This window comes from Aptenodytes forsteri, unplaced genomic scaffold, assembly GCF_000699145.1.
Source record: "Aptenodytes forsteri isolate BGI_AS27 unplaced genomic scaffold, ASM69914v1 Scaffold231, whole genome shotgun sequence".
Taxonomy (NCBI): domain Eukaryota; kingdom Metazoa; phylum Chordata; class Aves; order Sphenisciformes; family Spheniscidae; genus Aptenodytes; species Aptenodytes forsteri.
The window spans coordinates 1,769,240-1,789,231 of NW_008796046.1; the positions used below are offsets into that span (position 1 = coordinate 1,769,240).

General features: G+C 40.1%; 1 protein-coding gene across 1 annotated transcript in view; it reads left to right on the top strand.

Moving 5' to 3' along the window:
- EMSY (EMSY, BRCA2 interacting transcriptional repressor) overlaps positions 1-16,739 on the top strand; it is a 41,687-nt gene extending 24,948 nt beyond the window's left edge. The window contains exons 12-21 of the mRNA XM_009286119.2: positions 2,229-2,365; positions 3,929-4,102; positions 5,009-5,207; positions 6,353-6,517; positions 6,795-6,950; positions 8,740-8,799; positions 9,854-10,008; positions 11,346-11,909; positions 12,780-13,292; positions 14,912-16,739. Coding sequence (XP_009284394.1) covers positions 2,229-2,365; positions 3,929-4,102; positions 5,009-5,207; positions 6,353-6,517; positions 6,795-6,950; positions 8,740-8,799; positions 9,854-10,008; positions 11,346-11,909; positions 12,780-13,292; positions 14,912-15,106 — 2,318 coding nt within the window. The 3' untranslated portion in view covers positions 15,107-16,739. The remainder of the gene's footprint in view (positions 1-2,228; positions 2,366-3,928; positions 4,103-5,008; positions 5,208-6,352; positions 6,518-6,794; positions 6,951-8,739; positions 8,800-9,853; positions 10,009-11,345; positions 11,910-12,779; positions 13,293-14,911) is intronic.
- Positions 16,740-19,992: the final 3,253 nt, after the last annotated feature.

Sequence of the window (19,992 nt, forward strand, 5' to 3'; positions counted from 1 at the left end):
GTGTCCCCTCCCAACTTCTTGTGCCCCCCCAGCCTGCTCGCTGGTGGGGTGGGGTGAGGAGCAGAGAAGGCCTTGACTCTGTGTCAGCACTGCTCAGCAATAACCAAAACACCCCTGTGTTATCGACACTGTTTCCAGAACAAATCCGAAACGCAGCCCCATACCAGCTACTGTGAAGAAAATTATCTCTACCCCAGCCAAAACCAGCACAAGTCACCGCCTTACCTTGTTCTTCTTTTATCAGTGTCAGCCTGGCTTTCCCTTACCCCGTGTTCTAACTTGAAGTTTTTTCCTCCCAGCCTCACGCAGACCCTGCTGCTTATCTTTGTTAGTCTGCTGACCAGCCTTGACACTCTCTGCCAATATAGCCTCAAAACATAGGGTCTCTTTAGGACCAGGACCAAGCACACTCACACCAGTCGCAACTTCTTAATACCTGTTTTGAACTTTAATAGCGCTAATGCAGAGAAGGTCTGCTGCATTTCCTAGCTAGGTGCACGTGTACAGCAAGATCTGCTGGGTCTGTTCATCCTGTCTAGTAATATCTTTACATTAGTCCGAGGTCCCATTGTTGGTGCTTAGCGTGGCACCAGCCAGCTCCTGTCACTGGAAGGTGCTGCCCAAACTATCCAGTAAACCCCGTCTGGGGTGTAGTCTGGTAGAGGTACCTCAGTTTTTCAGATTCTGATTTCTACAAAATGATATTTAGGGCAGATACAGTAGCTTCTTTGGGAACAAGTAACTTTTTTAGCCTGTTGTGGGCATGATGAGTTGTTAAGAAGATTTCTAGATCTACTAGTGAGTTTATACGCAAATGCAAGTATTATTTTCCTTAGCACCAGCTAATGCAGGGAAACCCTTGGCTGGTCCTGATAAAGATAATAACGATTGTCCTGAAACAACACAAGTTTGGAATGGATGCCTGCTTTTTTTGTTGTTGTTGTTTCGTGGAGGGGTTGGGGGTTTTGGGGTGTTTTTTTTTGTTTCTAGATCTACTAGCGAGTTTATACGCAAATGCAAGTATTATTTTCCTTAGCACCAGCTAATGCAGGGAAACCCTTGGCTGGTCCTGATAAAGATAATAACGATTGTCCTGAAACAACACAAGTTTGGAATGGATGCCTGCTTTTTTTGTTGTTGTTGTTTCGTGGAGGGGTTGGGGGTTTTGGGGTGTTTTTTTTTGCTGAGAGCGCAGTCTTTAGATGCCTCTGAAGTCACTAGAATTAAGTAAATCATGATCTTGTCTCAGCATGTCTTCCCTTTCCCAGAATTAGTAGAATTATTAATCTGAAATACGTAGTGGAGTATCTACAGGCATGACTAATGGGTAGAAGGTAGTGAGGGGAATCCTTGGGTTTGCAGCTCTGCTGTGACTGAGTGATACTTTCTTCAAGGAGAAAGTGGAAGGTGTTGATAAAAAGCTGAGAAATGAAATGGCAGTCTGATAACAGCGATGACTTACATACCGGTGTGTGTACTCTTGTAGTCTGTGGAGGGCTGACCAGAATTACCTGTCACTGCAGGTAAATAAAAACCTGATACAGGGAATGGAACTAATTAAATACTGGGAGAGGAACAGAAATAGCCAACACAGCTCTTCAAAAAAAGGAAAAAAAACCACAACCACTTCTAAACTCAGGTTTTAAGAACTGATTGTAAAACAATAGCATATTTTTCTTTTTTCCTTCTTTCAATCCACTACTCATCACTTGTATTGCAACAGTTCAGTGCCAGAAAGAGCTGGTATTTCTCTTGACCGGAGATACATTCGTGGTACGTAGATTCTTCTACAGAGGTTATCTGTAGAAGAATATTTGTCTGTGCAAGTAGGACCTTGAGTTGAGTATTAGTGGTGTCCTTATCCCCCCATAATTCTAGCCTTTGAAAAGTTAGGCATGATAGCCTGAGAAAGCTGTATTAGTCTGCTCCGTAATTTGTGAGAAGGGGCTGACTGTCCTAATATAGAATAAACTGCTCTGTTCTGGGCATGCCTGTTTTTACTGTAGGTGAAAGATTTGTAGAGTGGGCATCTAATCTTTATACGTTGAGTTGGGTGACATAAGTTTCCATTCCAGATGCAGCCTTTTTTTTTTTTTTTGCTTTTTTGTTGTGCTGTCAGATTTAAATGCGATGATTCCTATATAGCTCACTAACTTCTACAGTGGAAGGAAATGTACATGTGATAAACTGCACATTATTTTTTTTTTTTTTTCCCCACAAAAATTTAGGAACTACAACCAAAATCACTACAATTCCAATGACATCCAAACCCAATGTGATTGTTGTGCAAAAGACTACTGGAAAAGGAACTACAATTCAAGGGCTTCCAGGCAAAAATGTTGTCACAACGCTGTTGAATGCTGGGGTAAGAAAGAGTTTCAAGTCTCAAATCGATTGTCAAGTGACAGGCTGTGTGGTGGCTGCTGCATTCGTTCTGCTAAAGTCCATGTTAAAAGCAAACTGTGCATGAGCTCCTTAACAGATACAGCATGCCTTAATGTCAGGGATGTTTGAAAAGCAAGTATGTTTTGCAGGATATGAAAGATGCTTAAAAGAAGCTGGGAATGTTCTCAAAGGAAATAAAAGCTTTTGAGCTTGCCTTTTTTTCCCATGGTTAATGATTTTGTAATCCTGAAGGGATTAAGTAGAAGAAAATTACTAGAATCTTGCCCTGTTTGTGCTCTAGTGAGAACCGCGGTCCTGTGTTATAAACTTGCATCTCCAACTGTTTATCTTCTGGATGTAAAGGGCAGAAGTAAACTGTCCCTTCACAGTAAGGGTATGACCTTTAAATTTATGTGGTGTGTAACACTAACATCCTGTACCTGAGTACTGTATAGCGTTGAATTATTTTTTGGATAACCTAATGTGTACTAAGAAGAAAATCAAGTTTCCAGCTTCAACTGGGTTTACCTATAAGTGCTAGTAAATAAAAATGATGAACGTGCTTTATGTTCCTAGATAGAACTGTGAGATTTAATGCCTTAATCACGTAATCTTTAAAAGTTTACCTGAGTAGCAGAGCTGAGTAGGGAGGGTTGTTTTTTTTTTTTAAACCTTTTAGGATTTTTTTTTTTTAAGATTTTGAACTTTCCTAGTTTACAAAACTGAAAGCTGTATTTTCACACAAGTGGAAATCTCATGATGTTACATGGTAGGAACCACCAGAATGTGGTGATATTTCTGAAACAAGTATGATTCTTGGGATTTCCAGCTACTCGATGGGAATTGGTAGGAATACTGGGAGAACCGGCAACTAATGTTGTTCCTCATCTGGTTGGTTAGTGTGCAGAGCTAAAAAAAAGCATGCTCAATGTCTCTGCTCTTCTTAAGCTATCAGGAGTCTAGTCATACGTCAGCGCTATTCCAAAGTCAAATGTTTCCTGTGAAACAGCTGTGAATCTGCATTTTTTTTTTTAATTAAGTGAACTTTTAGTTTAAAAATAAGTCCATACGTAATTAATGTCTTGGTCATGAGGATAATACAAAGATCTCTATTTAAATAATTTCTTTTTAGAATCTCAATTGAAGTTTTGTAGATGTCTTGCCAAAATTAGTGTTAATAGAAATAAGAGGTTTTAAAAAACACTTGCGAAGGGTTTGAGGAAAGTTCCAAATTCTGTGAATTCTCTGAAGCAACTTCAGAAAACTTGTCAGTGTCTTTTAGTTACTCCTTTTTGTTCACCCCTTCAGAGCTGCTCAAAAGGTAAAGTAATGGAAAAGGGGATTTTGGCAGCTTTTCCGTTCAAAGCCATAGGGTTTTTTGTTCTTGGTCTTTGAATGTTTTTTCTATCAAATAAGTCTAGTTGCAGCAGCAGCAGGTTGATTTCGTGGTACACACTCACCTATAACTGTGTATTTTTTTAGAGAAGTGGGTCTCTCTGAAGAATTTCACTAAGTTAACCTGTAAACTTTGACTTCTCTACAGGGGGAGAAAACTATTCAGGCAGTGCCAGCAGGAGCAAAACCTGCTATCATCACTGCCACAAGACCCATCACAAAAATGATTGTTACACAGCCAAAAGGAATAGGGTCCACGGTCCAGCCAGCCACCAAAATCATCCCAACTAAAATTGTTTATGGTCAGCAAGGGAAAACGCAGGTACAGTGAGGACCCATTTCTGTCTTGAAATGTACCCCTAAATTTTAATGGGAAGTAAATAATTAAATAATTTTTCACTGTGTTGCCGCATTTGTTGCAGGATTAATATATATCTATGGGGAACGAGACTTAGGGGTGTAATGAGGTGCCCTTGATTCTGATTTCTTGAGCACAATGTTTGTGTTTGTTAGCTCTTTCTGGAGGCCTAGAGCAAGCCAAAAGGATTTACTAAGCCTTTTACGTAGCTGAAACTATCTGGTCATGGCTCTAGATGCCTGTTTAAGCCTTGCAGCTAATGGCTAGATCATGAGAAATAAAGACGCAGAGTCTGGATGTAGGTCATCCATCAAATCCGAGGTTTTATTGAAGTAATTTTCTGGTTAATGTATGTTCAGGTTGTCCCTGCAACCTTGTGTAGTTGGTGGGGCTGTGGACAGAGAATCTGGCTTATTTCTGGATGCTTTCAGTTTCAGCTGTTCCTCTGGTTGCGCTTAGTATTTAAAAGAACTAACTCTTATCAGATATAATATTTTGCGTGTCTTGATTGTTCAAGACTGTATTTATTGTGGGCTGCGGAAGAGAGGTGCTTGTCCTTATCAGTGCAGTGCATGTTCCAGCTCACTTGCGTCACACCGTAGTTGTATCCAGCCCTGAAAAATGACTGTTTAGTGGTTTATTGTGTTAAGTACTCCAAATTACCAGGAAGTACATTCTTGCGCATTGCCATTTACTTGGGCTTTGTGGTTTAATAATCAGAGCTGCTGAATTTACAGGTAGACTTTTTCAGTAAATTATGAAAATTATGTAGGTCTTGCCATTCTATTTGAGTGGCACCCTGTGCTCTGGTTGCTCAGGTCTGTTTTCTTGAGTGCTCTTACGATACACAAAATTTGTCTCTCTAATTAGGTTCTCATAAAACCAAAGCCAGTGACGTTTCAAGCAACAGTTGTGAGTGAACAAACTAGGCAGTTGGTGACTGAAACGTTACAGCAGGCGTCAAGGGTAGCAGAGACAGGAAACTCGTCTCTCCCAGAAGTGAAAGAAGAACCACAAACCTACACCGACAGCAGCTCTTCTTCTACAGAGTCCTCCCAGAGCTCTCAAGGTGTGTATTAATGTCACAGAAAATACAAATGTCTCCCAAGCATGCTAGCTGGTTTCATATAATTCACTCTGTCTCCTTTTAGCGCATGTTTTCACCCAATCTGTTAGCAGTGAGTGTCGTTGTTCACTTCCCTTACGGCTTAATTTATCTTTTGCGAGCTGTTTACTACATGCCTCCATTTCCTATGTGAAAAGTGGAGATAATGGTTTCTTGCTGGGCTCTGACTTGCTGTTACAATGCTTGTGGCCTGCACCCTGTTCCCTCTTTCTTGGGGTGTCTGTCAGAGGTAGGCAGTGTAGCAGGTTTTTTGGCAGCCACGCTCTGTCCTGACTGTATTGAAGCATCTCTCCATTGCATGACTGAAAGCTGTCATGTGGCCAACATAAATTTTGGTCCTTTTATAGGCACATACATGTGCATCAGGACATGTATCAGACATGCAGTCCTGATGGGGATGCTGCAAGGCTTCAAGCCGTGATATGGAAGCAGCTCTTTGTGTCGTAGAGGAGGATAAATAATAGGGCATAAATAACACCCAGCCTTTGGTCAGGAGTGACCGTAGGGTGTATCACTGCATCAAATAAAAGCAAATGTGTCTCAGTGAAATGTGTGTACTTAACGTGCCTTTCGATCACCTTTTCTATATAATTCTCTAACTGTTGGTCTATACTGGCATTTTAAGTAAATTAAAAGAAGTTTTGAAGATTCAGCAAACTTACCAAATTTAGGAGCTGTTAATTCAGAATGCTGAATACATGTTGATCACCTGAACTGCCAACACCTTCTGAAAAGAGTTCAATCCAAGGCAAATTCAACATACAAAGAAACCTGCTGAACTTTGATTGTTCAAACCAAAGCTTGTACAAGCAACTAAGATACAGGATCTTTTTTTTTTTTTATTTTTTTCCTGGAAAGTGTTCATAACATCAGCAGTGTTTTACTTCAAGAGTCAATTGTAATAAAAACTAAAGTATTGCAGAATGAGAGTATGCATCCTTGGCAGTGTTCAAAATGCTAATGGATAATGAGTAACCTGGTCTAATTTTGAACTATAGCCCTGCTTTAAAGCAAGAAGTTGGACAAGAGACCTCCAACCCAAAATGGTTCTATGATGACTTGATGTGCCTTTGTTCTTCTGCAAACAGATTCTCAGCCTGTAGTCCACGTGATTGCTTCAAGAAGTCAAGATTGGTCAGAACATGAAATTGCTGTGGACACAAGCCCTACAATAATTTACCAGGATGTATCCAGTGAATCTCAGTCAGCTACTTCCACGATAAAAGCTTTGCTGGAACTGCAGCAGACAACAGGTGTGAAAACACATGCAGTTGTTAGGATAAGTTCAAAGCTTATTACTTAAGCAGCAGTTTGTAATAAGTTTTGTAATTGAAAAGCACCTGTCTTGAATCAGCTTGATTCCTTTCTTCTTATCCTGTAACAGTTTGAACCTATTATATAATGTTCACTATCTATTTAATTAAACTTTTGCATTTATATTGGAGGTTTATTTTATTATGGAGGTTTGTATATTGGAGGTTTATTTTATTTTGGATGTTTATTTTATGTTTTTCTTTTCTTCTAAAGCAGTGAAGGAAAAGTTAGAATCGAAGCCAAGGCAGCCTACCATTGACTTGAGCCAAATGGCTGTCCCAATCCAGATGACCCAAGAAAAGAGGCATTCTCCAGAAAGTCCTTCAATTGCTGTAGTAGAGTCGGAACTAGTTGCTGAATATATCACAACTGGTAAGTGACTGAAGTAGTGTGATGGTGGGTTTGCAGCTGAAGTCTGGGGACTTCATTTTGGAGTTTTCTTACAATGAGTTTCGTTTTTGTGTTTCACTGTAATTTACTGTAGAGGAAATGAGTCTTTTCTTCCACTCTTGAGACCCTGTGCAGGGGACAGAGATTGCATCTGCTTTTCTGAGGCATAGTGGAGAACGTTTCTAACTGAAACAAAGGGGTTTTGCTTCAGGACATCCTAGATGAACAGATTTTCTGTTCCCTGATCTGATGGAGAGGACAGGCTGTCCCACTGGTCTTCAAGGAAAATGTCTAGTAAGGAAGAAGTAGAAAACAAAGTTACGGGAACTGTATACTATTTTTTGTACGTAGTGAGTGGAGTCAGACTTTGAGTTAGTTTAACCCATATTTGCAAAATGTTACTTGCTTACCAGCACTAAGTGGGTTTTTAAGCCAGGTGTGCATTTAGCATGCTGATATAGTCCCCAGTTTCTTTATTTGCTAGAAGGCTTTGAACTGATAAATTTGCACTCTTTAAACAAATATATTATTCAAATTGAAACTGTGTTTGGGATTCCGCTCTTAACTTTTTAAGCTCTTGACGACTCCTATCTGGTTGTCCATTTTGTGTAAGTCCTTGACTCCCTTATCTCTCTCATGCTCCCTACTACCCCAGAACACTAGGTGTGAGCCACTTCCCATACATACATGAGAGGATCAGATTACCTGTTTTCCGTTTTAATTTCTTAAGTCCACGTTATTGGTTTCCCTACTTTATTTGGAAAATGAAAGCAAAAGTGTGCTGAAAATCCACATTGGAAAAGAGGAATAAAACTTGATTGTATTAAATTATATAAGTACGTATCAAACTCCAGTGTTTCTAGTGTTAAATGTCTAATCTGATATTTTCACTTTTCATTTTCCTGCTCTGGACCTCCTCCCCTCGCTTCCATCCCTTCTATGGTCTAACTTTAAGTTGTGTGAAATTGGAGCTGGGGTGGGATGTTATTGTTATTCTTTTAAATAACACTTACTGTATCTGGCTTCAATTTTGAATGTTTGAGTCATGCTCCCTTGGATCTCTTTTAAAACAAACTCAAAAGTACAATAAATAGTGTTAAAGTGATCTCCAATGAACAGTCAGTTATCTTCACTGACACAGATACTGTGTGTTGTGCTTCTATTCCAGGATCCAGTTTTTGCTGGGTCTTGCTGTAAAAGTCGGTGTAAAATAGGGCCCTTTGCAGGGAGGACGGGAAATTACAGTCGGTATCTTTGTAGATTTAAGTCCTTTTCTGCCGCTTAGAAGCCATGCAAAGTAAAAAAGTTGAAAATTTCCTTGAGCTATGATTACTATTTGAAATACTGGGATTTTTATAAACCTTGAGTTGATATACAGGAATCTACCAGAGAAATGCAGGCTGCCGTGTGTTGACAAGCAGCCAGTTTCTGCTACAGCACAAAACTAGTTATTTCGCTCTTAGATTTTTGTCCCTTCCCTCAGTTTCTGTGAACACTGCCAGGGAATGCAGGTAATTGAGTTTTTCTTTTTGTTTTAACGTGTGCTTCTCGGGATTCATCGGTAATCCACGTAGCTGTATTTTCTGCTAAAAATTCAGTACTAAGATAGTAAACAGTCTATAATCTGTTGTGAAATCCCCTGCATGCGCTTAAACCAAAGGATTAGGCACACTTTAATCTATATGGGAGCTGGGACTCAGCGTGTGCTTCCTCGTGCGATGAAGGGAGCGGTTCACACATCTTAGTGTCACCATTTTTTGTCTGTCTGCAGACTCAGGAAGACAACACTGTATTGGTTCACATTCGGAAGAATATCTACACAACCATATAGGTTAGAAACTTTATTTTTAAATGAAGTTTTCAATTGTGCAGGAACTGTTGGGGGATATCCACGACGGATCTGGCACAGCATGCAGGCCAGTATTGATATAATCCAACTCCTTTCTTGGAGTGGGAAAGTAAAATTACCGTATTAATTCAAAATATGACCTTTGTTTTAACTTTCAGGAAGGTCCCTAGAAACTTCTGAACGTGGTTACAACTGAATTTAAACTTTTCTTGTTCTCCTTCAGTTATTAATAATTTTGTAACTAAGAAGTTAAAGCAAATACTTACATATTAGTATGGACAGGCATAAAGTAATTTGGATTCATGTCTTATCAGTGACTGCAATATAGAATGGTTTGTGGGGGTTTTTTTCTCACCAGAAGATCATTTCTCTTGTCAATCCACTATTTAATTACAGAGCCATCACCGTAGCTCCATAATTCATGCTGGATCTGTTCTAAAAAAGTGACATAGACCCATGACAAGGTCTCCGTTTTTTGGTCTCTGATTTCTGATCAACCTCACTTGCTTTCATAATACCTAAACATTTTCTAATTGCTAATCTTTCAAATTTAGCCTACGCTCTGGAGAGGATTTCTTGCAGTTTATCAGTGGTAGAAATTCAGTGAGCAAGGCTTGCTGTTCTTAATTGCAGTCAATCGTGCAGCTGCTTTTAACAGTGTAAAAACCACAGAATAGCTTGTGCTCTACGGTGTTATGCTGGTGCTGTATAAAGAACCCAGCTGAAAATGGAGTACAAATTCTGCTTGCAAAGTTGGTGTGTTGGGAGAGGGAGGCCAGAAGGAGGTTTGGACCAAGCATGATTGATTACTTAGGAAACAGAGACAAAAGCAAAACCCCTGAGTTGCTACTTTAAGAGGCTTCTCAGAATAGATCTACACTTTAAGGTTGAAGCTAGCATACAGTAAAAGATGTTTTTCACGCTCAGATCTTTATTTCACTCATACATGCTTTCAGTTGAAGCTTAAATGCCAAGCAAATAGTTGAAGTTACTGCAGTTAGTTCTGGAGAAGTGCCACTGACCTCTTTGCTTTCAGTCAGTCATCGGTCCCAGCCCCACCAGCAGTCATCTCAGCCCCAGAGGACTCTGCTGCAGCATGTGGCTCAGTCGCAGACAGCAACGCAGACTTCTGTTGTGGTGAAATCTATCCCCGCATCCTCCACAGGCGCAATTACCCATATCATGCAGCAGGTTGTACCCTTTCTTTTCCCACCAGTCTATAAACAGCAGTAGGTTATATGAATTATGTAGGACCAGGGCTTGTTCTGAATGAATACGTCGTGTTGCTGCCACTGAAAATGCTAAGTGTAAGGGCAAATTAATAACTTAATCTTAATATTGCCTGTTTTGATGGTGAGGGTGGTGGGATAAAAGGGAAGCAGTTAATGAGATTACTTGAGACTGTTAAGTAAGAGGTATTAACAGCCACTGTGGAAAAGATAGTGCTTCCTAGATGTGTTCTTGCTGTCTGTATGTCATCTCTTCAACAGCAACAAGCTGCTTTTTTCTGTATGTTGTATTGCAAGGGCCTAGGCTCTTTAGACTACGTTGGTGTTAGTGTAGGGGGAAGAGGGATGAAGCAGAATCTGGTCAGTACACAGAGCGCACAGTGTCTTCTTCAGCTGAGGGCTTTAGTTTGTGAATAGGCAAACTTCTTTGAATCAGAAAGTAAGATCGTATTTAGACCAGTACCGTGAGGATGCCAAACACTTCAAACAAACAGTGTAGCTTGTGGTGAAATCTTACTGAAGCCACTCCCGATGCCTTTGTTGAAGACTGCTCAACTCTGCGGTGCTTTAACTTCTAGGAACAGCTGTGGACCAGAACAGTAGTGTGTTAGGGTTATAAACCCACTTCAGAGAGTGTGTTTTCACAGGTGTTTGAGTAGGCTGCTTCATCTTGCTAAGGCCTTTTATTAATACGTTTATACCATGGTATACAAAGCATAGTAACGTAGATCTCTTGCTCCCTCAAAAAAATCAAACAGTGTTTGTGCAATGCCCAAGAAAAATTGCAATAAAATTTTGAGGAAGGAAGAAGAGAGGGTCTCTGCCGAAATAGGGTAGACTGTAGGTATATGGGAGCTGCAGAAGAAAACATGGAGAAGATGACTAGGATCTCAAGAGGCAGAATAAGAATTTATTGTGCGGAGAGGCTCTGGCTTTAATGAGGAGCTACTGGTTGAACCACCTGCTAATCCCTGCTGCTTCATATCCAACTGCCATGCAACCTTAGGGGCTTTGAACCTTAGTCTGACACTCGCGAGGGCTACGTCGTGTCCATTGAGGATTAGTTATGCAGTTAATGTCATGTAGAGACGTACCACATTTTAACATGATAAAAATAGCTATTAATTGCTTACGTATTGTGGAATCTCCATGTAAGGGTATCTTTTTATACATGAAAATTTGTCTGTAATGGTAAAATAAGTTAAAGTAGTCCAGTTGAAACATTAAAAATTATTTTCAGATTGTTTATTCTTATAATTCATATTTCTCTTTACTAACTTGCTCTAACTTCTTCTTAAGGCCTTAAGCAGTCACACTGCATTTACCAAACACAGTGAACAACTTGGAACTGAGGAAGGAGAAGTGGAAGAGATGGACACCTTAGATCCTCAGACTGGCCTGTTCTACAGATCTGCCCTGACACAATCGCAGGCACAAAAACAGCAAAAACTGAGTCAGCCACAGCTGGAACAGACTCAACTGCAAGTGAAAACTCTGCAGTGTTTCCAGACTAAGCAGAAGCAGACAATCCACCTGCAGGCCGATCAAATCCAGCACAAACTCCCACAAATGCCCCAGCTTTCTATAAGGCATCAAAAGCTAACCCCCCTGCAGCAAGAGCAAGCACAGACCAAACCAGATGCACAGCACCCCCCACACCACATGATGGCCAAAGAAAGGCAACTCCCTACCTTAGTGGCACAGCCACAGCAAACTGTAGTACAGGTGCTTGCAGTAAAAACCACGCAGCAGCTGCCCAAACTGCAACAGGCACCAACGGCACAAAAAATCTACGTGCAACCCCAACCCCCCCAGAGTCAAATGCAGCTACCTGCCTCTTCAGAGAAACAGCCAGCAAGCCAGGTAACGGAATATTGATAGCATGCAAAATACACGTCGCTGTTCAAGGAAAAAAAAAAAAAAAATCAAAACACCAACCCTGTCGCTGTAGCAGTGTTTTGTCCTGGCAAGAGAGAACTCCTCATTCTGCTGGTATTAATTACCCCATCAGAAGGTTGACACTAGGAAAGAGAAGCACATGTTATAGGGGAAAAATCCATAGAGCTCACAAACGTGTTTTGTTGGACAGTTTTTATGAATTTCTGCCACCACTGGTGCATGGAATTTGTCCCTAATTATTTTCTTTTAATTTTTAGATATGACACCTTATTAATTTCCGTTCCCGTAGCACTTTTTATTTCTGTGGAAATAAAGATGAATACACTGCAGTCTCCTAAGGCTCTCCATTGTACGTCTTCCTTTGTAGTTTACATCTTCCTGAAGTTATATGGCTTTCATGTACAGGAGTAATTTGATTTTCCTTGGGAGGGGAAAATGTAAAGACTGAGGAACATGGAAAAAAAAAAAGTATTTTAAGTAACTCCAGAAAAAGTACAATTTTTTTTTTTTTTTTGGCCCTTTCAGGAATACATGTGAAAACAAGAGGGTTAACAAACATCACATGGGGATGTAAATCCCAAAGGAAAACAAGGCTGCTGTGGTATTATACTGCTACAATCCTTATCTAGCAGCCTAAAAAGCTGCTTTTCCCCAGGCTTTAATTAACTGTTGCCATATCATTGCTAATTCCTTTGTTAAAACACTGAGTTTCAACTGTCTTCCTAATAGCAAGTATGTTGTTTGTGCCATACTGTCCTTGGAAATATTGATTAGATTTTCAATAATAAAAAAAAAATCTAGCTGTAACATGCACAACAAAAATTTGATTTTCAGGTGCAGCATCCAATTATAACGCAAGGATCCACTGTTACAAAGATAACTTTTGAGGGGCGTCAGCCTCCTTCTGTTTCAAAGGTAGCAGGTGGCAGTTCTGTGCCCAAACTGGCATTGCCGGTTACCAGCCTATTTCCCATGCAGGCATCCGCGAAGACAGCAGTAGCAGATATTTTGAGAGTGTCTATGGTGGAAGCTCAGATTGATACAAACGTAGAACATACGATAGTGGATCCCCCAAACAAGGCCATGTCCACTAGTAAACTGGCTAGCGAAGCAGAGTCGTCACCTTGTACCCAGGTGCCGAGGGTGACTGCAGTAGGGATGACGGCAACTTCCATCCCCCAGCAACAGACATGTACAGAATCCAGTTCAAGTCCTCCTGCTGTTGGTCCTACTTTAACAGAGAGGAAACTCGATGCACAAGGAATGCCTACAACAAACCAGTTTGTACACATTCAGAATATATCACAAAAGAAAGCTGAAGAGAGTTCATCAGAAATTGTTATCCAGGTAAGAGAAGACCAGAGCAAATAAGGCAAAGGTTGAGCAGAGCAAACTCGTGTCTTATGTGATGATAGCAACTGAACGATGTTCGAATATTTTTGTTTTCCTTCTTCAGTTTTTGGTTCTCTTTCTTACTCTTATGCTTGTAATGGATTGCTACTTCAAAGTGTGTAATTCTTCTTAAAATGAGCTCGAGTTTCTTTAGCGCTGTATCATTCACTGTGTCCTCGGTGTCTTCCTTTCTTTTTCTGTTGAGAAGACAAACCAAGCTTATCTAGTTTTACAGAGTACTTTCATTTGAAATGCTTAAAAATGTGACCTTCACCACTTACTATGGAACTATGCTCTAGAATTTTCTTACAGTATCTATTAATGTTACCTCTGAGTATAAAATCAGTGCAAAAAACGAAGTAGTGGGGTTCTGCTTACGGGGAAAGTTCAGCAAATAAGGTCTGGATTCAGAAGAAAGCTTGTTAACTTCACTTACAACCAGTCTTACCACTTCTGAGATAAAATGACTATTGATCTTTAGCCTAAATGCATGCTTTGAGTCATTGCCTAACTGATGATTGATATTTTCATTGATTCTGCTGTCTTAAATATGATGTTTTATGATGTAATACATGGTCAGAATGTCAACTGAGGAAGTATTTAAGTCATCCGAGGACTCGTAGTGGTATAATACGAATCTTTGTAGGCAAGTTGGCGTTGTATATGTTCACACAAATGATAGCGTGGCTTGAAATGGTTTTACTGTGTATCATATTTGTGTTGCAGTGAAAATACTTCCGATGTGGGAAAATAATTTGCGTACAGAGCTTTCAAATTTTCCACGCTACTTTGTAAAATCTTCATTGCAGCTAACTTCGCTTTTGTAGAAATCATCATTTTTGTACTCATTTTTAGTCCTCATTTCCCTAAGTAGACAAAGGTAGACTTCTATTTTACTTCAAATCTGTATATTTTGAGAATCTGTATTGTTTATCATTGTGGCATGCTGCAAGCTGTTTCAAAAGTAAAATGCTGCCCAGAATTTCAGTTATAAAGCTGTAGATTTAGTTTCTAGAACCTGTGAAAGTATAAGCGGGAATAAATAGCTTAGATCCGTTGTGTTTCCTCGTGAAAGTATAAGCGGAAATAAATAGCTTAGATCCGTTGTGTTTCCTCAGCCTCTACGCTGCAGCAGCTCGGAGCAGGGCCGGAGCTTGTATTGTATCGTATACAAAAAACGTAGCTAGTCCTTATATCTGAATGTCTTGTCTGAAAAAGATAAGGAAAAGATAAGGCTGAAGAAAGCGTTGCCTCCGCTCTGCGTTTGGGGAATGATGGATGGTGGGCTTTGGTGGTTTACCTGTTGGTTATGCTGTCACAGACCTTTAGTGAAGATCCAAGGCCAAGATCAGTGCCTTGACAGCAAGATTATTCAAATTTTCTTTCACAACCTAATCCGGTGAAAGGGTGCTTTGAAGCTTTAGCTAACGCAATGTAACGTGCAAGGGGCCTTAGCTAGGGAAAATTGCTCTTGGAAACCCAATATCCCTTTTCCATGAGTACCTGCGCTTGCGCAGATGCCTTTACCTGTGAAAACCATGCGTGTTAAAATTTAAATCTTCTCTTTCTTTCAGACTATCCCTCACTATTCCATCCCTTGTCACTCCAGCTCCAATGTGGTAGTGGAACCCAGCGGGCTCCTGGAGCTCAACAACTTCACCAGTCAGCGCCTCGACGATGAGGAGACAGCAATGGAGCAAGATGTGGACAGTAGCACTGAGGACGGCACTGAGCCCAGCCCCTCTCGAAGTTCTGCTGAACAATCCTAAGGAATTGGGACACTGGAGTGCACTTTAAAATGTCTTGGGATTTTCAGTATCCAAGATGCCCTTGTATTGTGATGTCTTAGAGCACTTTGCCTATTAGAGTTGTTCATTGGACCCTTGAAGCATCAGTATGTTTTAACAAGACGGTATTGCAAAAGCTGCATCTTAAAAATTGTTTCCAAAAAAAAGAAAAAAAAAAAAGATGTAGTTACGGAGATTTAGTAAACCTGTGACAGTGGAATGTACTCCTGTTAAAAAGCAAATCTGCAGCGAATTCTACAGCTCGTGCTATTGAAGCCCTTGCCCAGATACTGAAACAGCTTTCAGTGAAAAGGGATCGTTATTTTGCTGTGTCTTTTTGTTAGCTGTTGAGCAAAACACCATCAAAAAAAAGAAGAGAATGTTTAATAAATATTTGTATTTTTAAATAGCATGTGAGAGAAAAAGTGTCTCTGACAGTGCTGGAAAAGCCCCAGGAATTTTGGAATTGGTTAGCTTTCTTGCACTTGTGCTCACTTAGAGTTAAGATTTTTTTCATAAGCCTAAAAATATAGTTTATTTTTTTTAAATTCTTGTTGGCGAATGTTTGGAAATAAGCAAAATCACTAACTGGTAGCAAAGTGGATTTGCTAGTGGATTTTTGTTTTCATGCTTTACAAGAAGTAGGGTAACGGTGTATGAGGCATTTCTTTGTGCCATAAGCGCATGAAATGCTCATCGGCTCTAGTTGATCTTTGATTATTTATTTAAATATAAAATTTAAAGTGAGGCCAAGTTGTTTAAAAAGTTCCTGTGAAACAGGCCGGTGTGTTAATTCTAATGCAAACGGGGTGGGGGGGGGGTGTGATGTATTTTGCTATAAACCAGTTTTTCAAAATGGGGGATAAGTGGTTCAGCATCTTTCAAGGTTGAACCTCCGAATTTAGAAGTGAGCTAAGGCTTTTAAAAATCTGTATTTTACTCTTACATGCTGTTTTTAAAGTGATCATTTGGGGAGTTTAAAAGCTTAAATCGGTATACGGTGGTAGGTTTCAGAAATCAGCCTTATGACTTGGCTTGTTGAAGCAATACATTGGATTTTTGTGATGGTTACAAGCCACAGAGAGAGGTTTGGGTTCAGATGGGATAAGAGAACCAGTTTTAATACATTCTGCTAATGAAGACAATACTCTTTTTTTTTTTTTTCCAAATGTATATAAAAACACGTTTTTAACTGTTTTGTATAGATTTCATTATAAATAACTAAGCATTTTAAGACTTTGACATATCATTTAATTGTATATACATCTATCAGCCTAACTGCCCACTTTTTGGTGCTGAAGTACTACTGTAAGTAGATTTCATCCAAAGTCTAATACAGCTTTTTGCGTCAGTCTTTTTTTTTTTTTAAGCTGTGATTTGCTGTGATTTTACTGTTGATATTGTAGTTAAGATGAAATTCCAACTAGAGTAATTCAAACTAAAAAATACAAAACCTAAAAAACCATTTATCTTACTTGTCCTGAGTATCCACCTACGTAAGAACATGCAGTAACCCCTAGATGGTGCTGTTGGTTTTTCAGCTAACCTCAGTTATTTTATAAATTAAGTCCCTATGACTTCCATACACTTTTTTTTCCCTTCTGTTTTCTTTTCCGTCAGCGTTGGTTCCAAATTAATGTAGTTTATTGTGGTGGTGAAGTGTCCTGATAAATGCAGCGTGCAAATGCTGGAAGAGGGGGGTAGGAAACTAATCATTTTTGCGTTACCTTTACGTTGGAATAGGTATTGGTTTGGTTTCTGCTGTACTTAGTGCTCAGGATGGAAGAGAATAATATATATGAAATGAAACACACCGTATTTCTTTCTCTAGTAAAAAAACCCCAACCCTACCAATATGCCATTCTAGGTGGTTCAGGTTTTGATAGTTGTTTGAGAGCTTTTACTCTTGTTTTAGTGAAATAACGGTGACCAACAAGAGTGACCAAGTTATGATCTGAGTCCCGAAAGTTCCGCATCGCTACAGAGTGACAAAAAGCGATTTAATACCGATTTTTGCCGCCAGTGGGATTGGACAGTCCGTTGTGCTTTGCGGATGCCAGCGTAAGGCAGAGTCTGTGGTTTTCCACAGACAGTTACAAGAAGCCCAAAGCAGATGACACGCGGTTCTTCTGGCTTGTATCAAATTTTCGTTGCCACCTGGGGTCTTGCGGTATTTGAGTGTCCCTGGCATATCTAGGACTGAAAGGCCATGAGAATACAAAGTAGAGCACGATTTTTCTTCAGCGTTTTTGCCCAAGAACTTTGCCTTAAATGATGGTTTCAGGTTTAGGTGAATGTACGTGCTCTCTCCAGCCAGAAAGGGGCACTAAGAAATGGCATAAGGTTGAATTCGACGCTCCTAATGCATGAAGTATATTGAGTTCTGGTCCAATTTATTCCGATGTTTTATGTAAGACTTTTGTTTGCATCTTTAGTGATGACTTTACAGCAAAGGTATGAACAACTACAGTGAACTATTTGACAGTTCCTTAAAAACACGAAAGCTTTTAGTGTTGCTATGAGAGGTAATTGTTTTCAGATTGGCAAATTGAAGCAGATGGCGGGGGTATCTAGGGGTCATGTAAGAAATTGAGAAAAAGGGCCAATGCATTCGTTCTTGAAACTCCTCTCTTGATGCTTTCCCAAATTGAGCTGAATTTTTTCAGATTCTCTTACTTAATTTGTCTGTTCCAGCACTTCGCCATATAAATACCTTTAATAATAAGGAATATACAAGGTGAACTAAAATTTAGGGTCAAGATGTTAATTTTTTTTTTTCCTAGTTACTTGATTTTTGAGAACAACTGCAAGAAGACATGCTCGGAGCATTTGGCCTTCTCCCCCTTTTCATGAACTCCAGGCAGCACTGCCTGTTCCTTGACCTGCCCTGCAGATGTGCAGATTTTTCATACCTGCCCCGGGATACTTGCTTCATCCTACTGCAGCCACGTATCCGCTCCTCACAGCCTTATAAATATCGCTGAGCTGCTAAAAATAAAACATCAGGGTGTAAGATAGCATTTGCATATCCCTTCTCCCTAACAAGCTGCATCTTCCTTCCTGAAACGAATTTGATGGAATATCCCTGGAATAGTAGAAAGGTGAGCTGTGGTGACGATGACGATCTTTGGTACTAGGAATTAGCAGGTAATAGGCTTGTAACTTAGCAGGAAGCTGTGGATGACTTGGAGGGCGAGTAAAACAGCGTTAAAGGGCGGCTTTGAATTCATTTTAACAAATGCGCTCTGGTACTGCCATAGTACATACGTGAATTTTCAAAAAAAGGATGCTAAGAAAGTGAAACGGGGTTAAAGGAAGTAGTGAAACAAGGGGGGAGTTACGCGCGCTTTAAAGGTGCGTGCAATTGTAGAGGACTACGTGTTTTCTGGAAAGATTTAACCATCAGGGTAAAAGTATTTTCAGCCTCAGTCTTTCTCCCACTGGCAAAATGAGCTTTTGAAATTTCGGGGCAAAACAGAAAAACAGAAGCTACTAGCAGTTGTGAGCGGAGGACCCTTTGAACAGGATGCATGACTAAATAGATGGGATTTTAAAAAAACACAAGCCACCTAAGACCTTTAAAAAAAAAAAATCAAAAGTCAGGGAAACTTCAGACTACATGCTTTTGTCTCTGGTGTATAAATAGTTCCTGAAGTCTAAGGGTTTCACAGATGAGGGTGGTTATGCATCCCCATAGGTGCCCTGCAAAGGCAGATGGTTTCAGCTTGGCAATGTTCAAGCCGGAGAAGAGACTGATCATAACTTAAGATAAGGAACTAGAAATACCAGACTAGAGGTTTGCCTGTATTGGAAAAATAGTATGTTTAGCGCCTGCGTCTCTCTGCTGGGCTCAGGACTTGCTCCTTTCCCTGGGTTTGATGTAAACCATTAAGAATGATTACTGACAGCCTGTGCAAAGTTTCCTTCCGTGCTATGGGGCTTAGAGTTTTTCCCCCTGCCCAAAGTCTGTCCTGAAAACCCGCTGCCGTCTGTGAATCGGGTTTCTTCCAGCAGAAATGCAACACATAAGCTATGTTCACTCTAAATTTATCAGAAGCTATCAAAGTGAAAGGGAAGAAGTACCCTAAGATACATTTGTGGGTTCCTATGCAAGAAGAAATTGTCATTAAGGGCATTTTAGTCTGGTACGGAGGCATAGAAGTGGAAACTTGGAAAAAATCAATAGATTGAGGATCATTAACTAGGGTTGTTACCAGGGGGTGCCGCGTTTTCTGTCATTTGGAGTCTTTTCTCTCCCAGCGAGCACGGAGGCTGCAGGTTGAAATCCAGTGACCTCAGATCTCATATAGTGGCAATGAAACTAGGCAGTTGCATTGGTATCTTAAGGCTTTAAACCATGGGGAAAAAAAAAAAAATTAGTAACTGGTGGTACCTTGAGACAGCTAGAGCCATGACCGGCGAGTGGAGGTGATCGGTGATCTGGGATGGGTTGCGGTGGTAGTGGTTGGGGTTTTGTTTTTTCCTCTTTCACTGTACTGGGGTGAAAAGCTGCTGAAGTGTTGCAAATAGGCTAATGAGTGCCTGGGAACCTGTTCATTGCTTCTAGAGAAAAGGGTCTTTGAATTATTGGGGGGAGGAAAGATATTAAGAGGTTTTTAAGCATTGGGGACTGAAGAGTAACAGCATGGCCTTGCATCATTTTTGGAGTCCAGGACTGTTAGAATTGTCCAATAAATACTACTCCAGGTCAGGTCCTACTCAAAACTCATATGATTTTGGTTTTGCCCAGTATTTGGCCGCTTTTGAAAAACAGATTTTTTTGTGATGATATCTTGATGTTTTTCCTCAGCTTTCCATCTCTCAGTAATTTTTTAGAAGTTTTGAAATTTTCTGGGATCCTGTTTTCC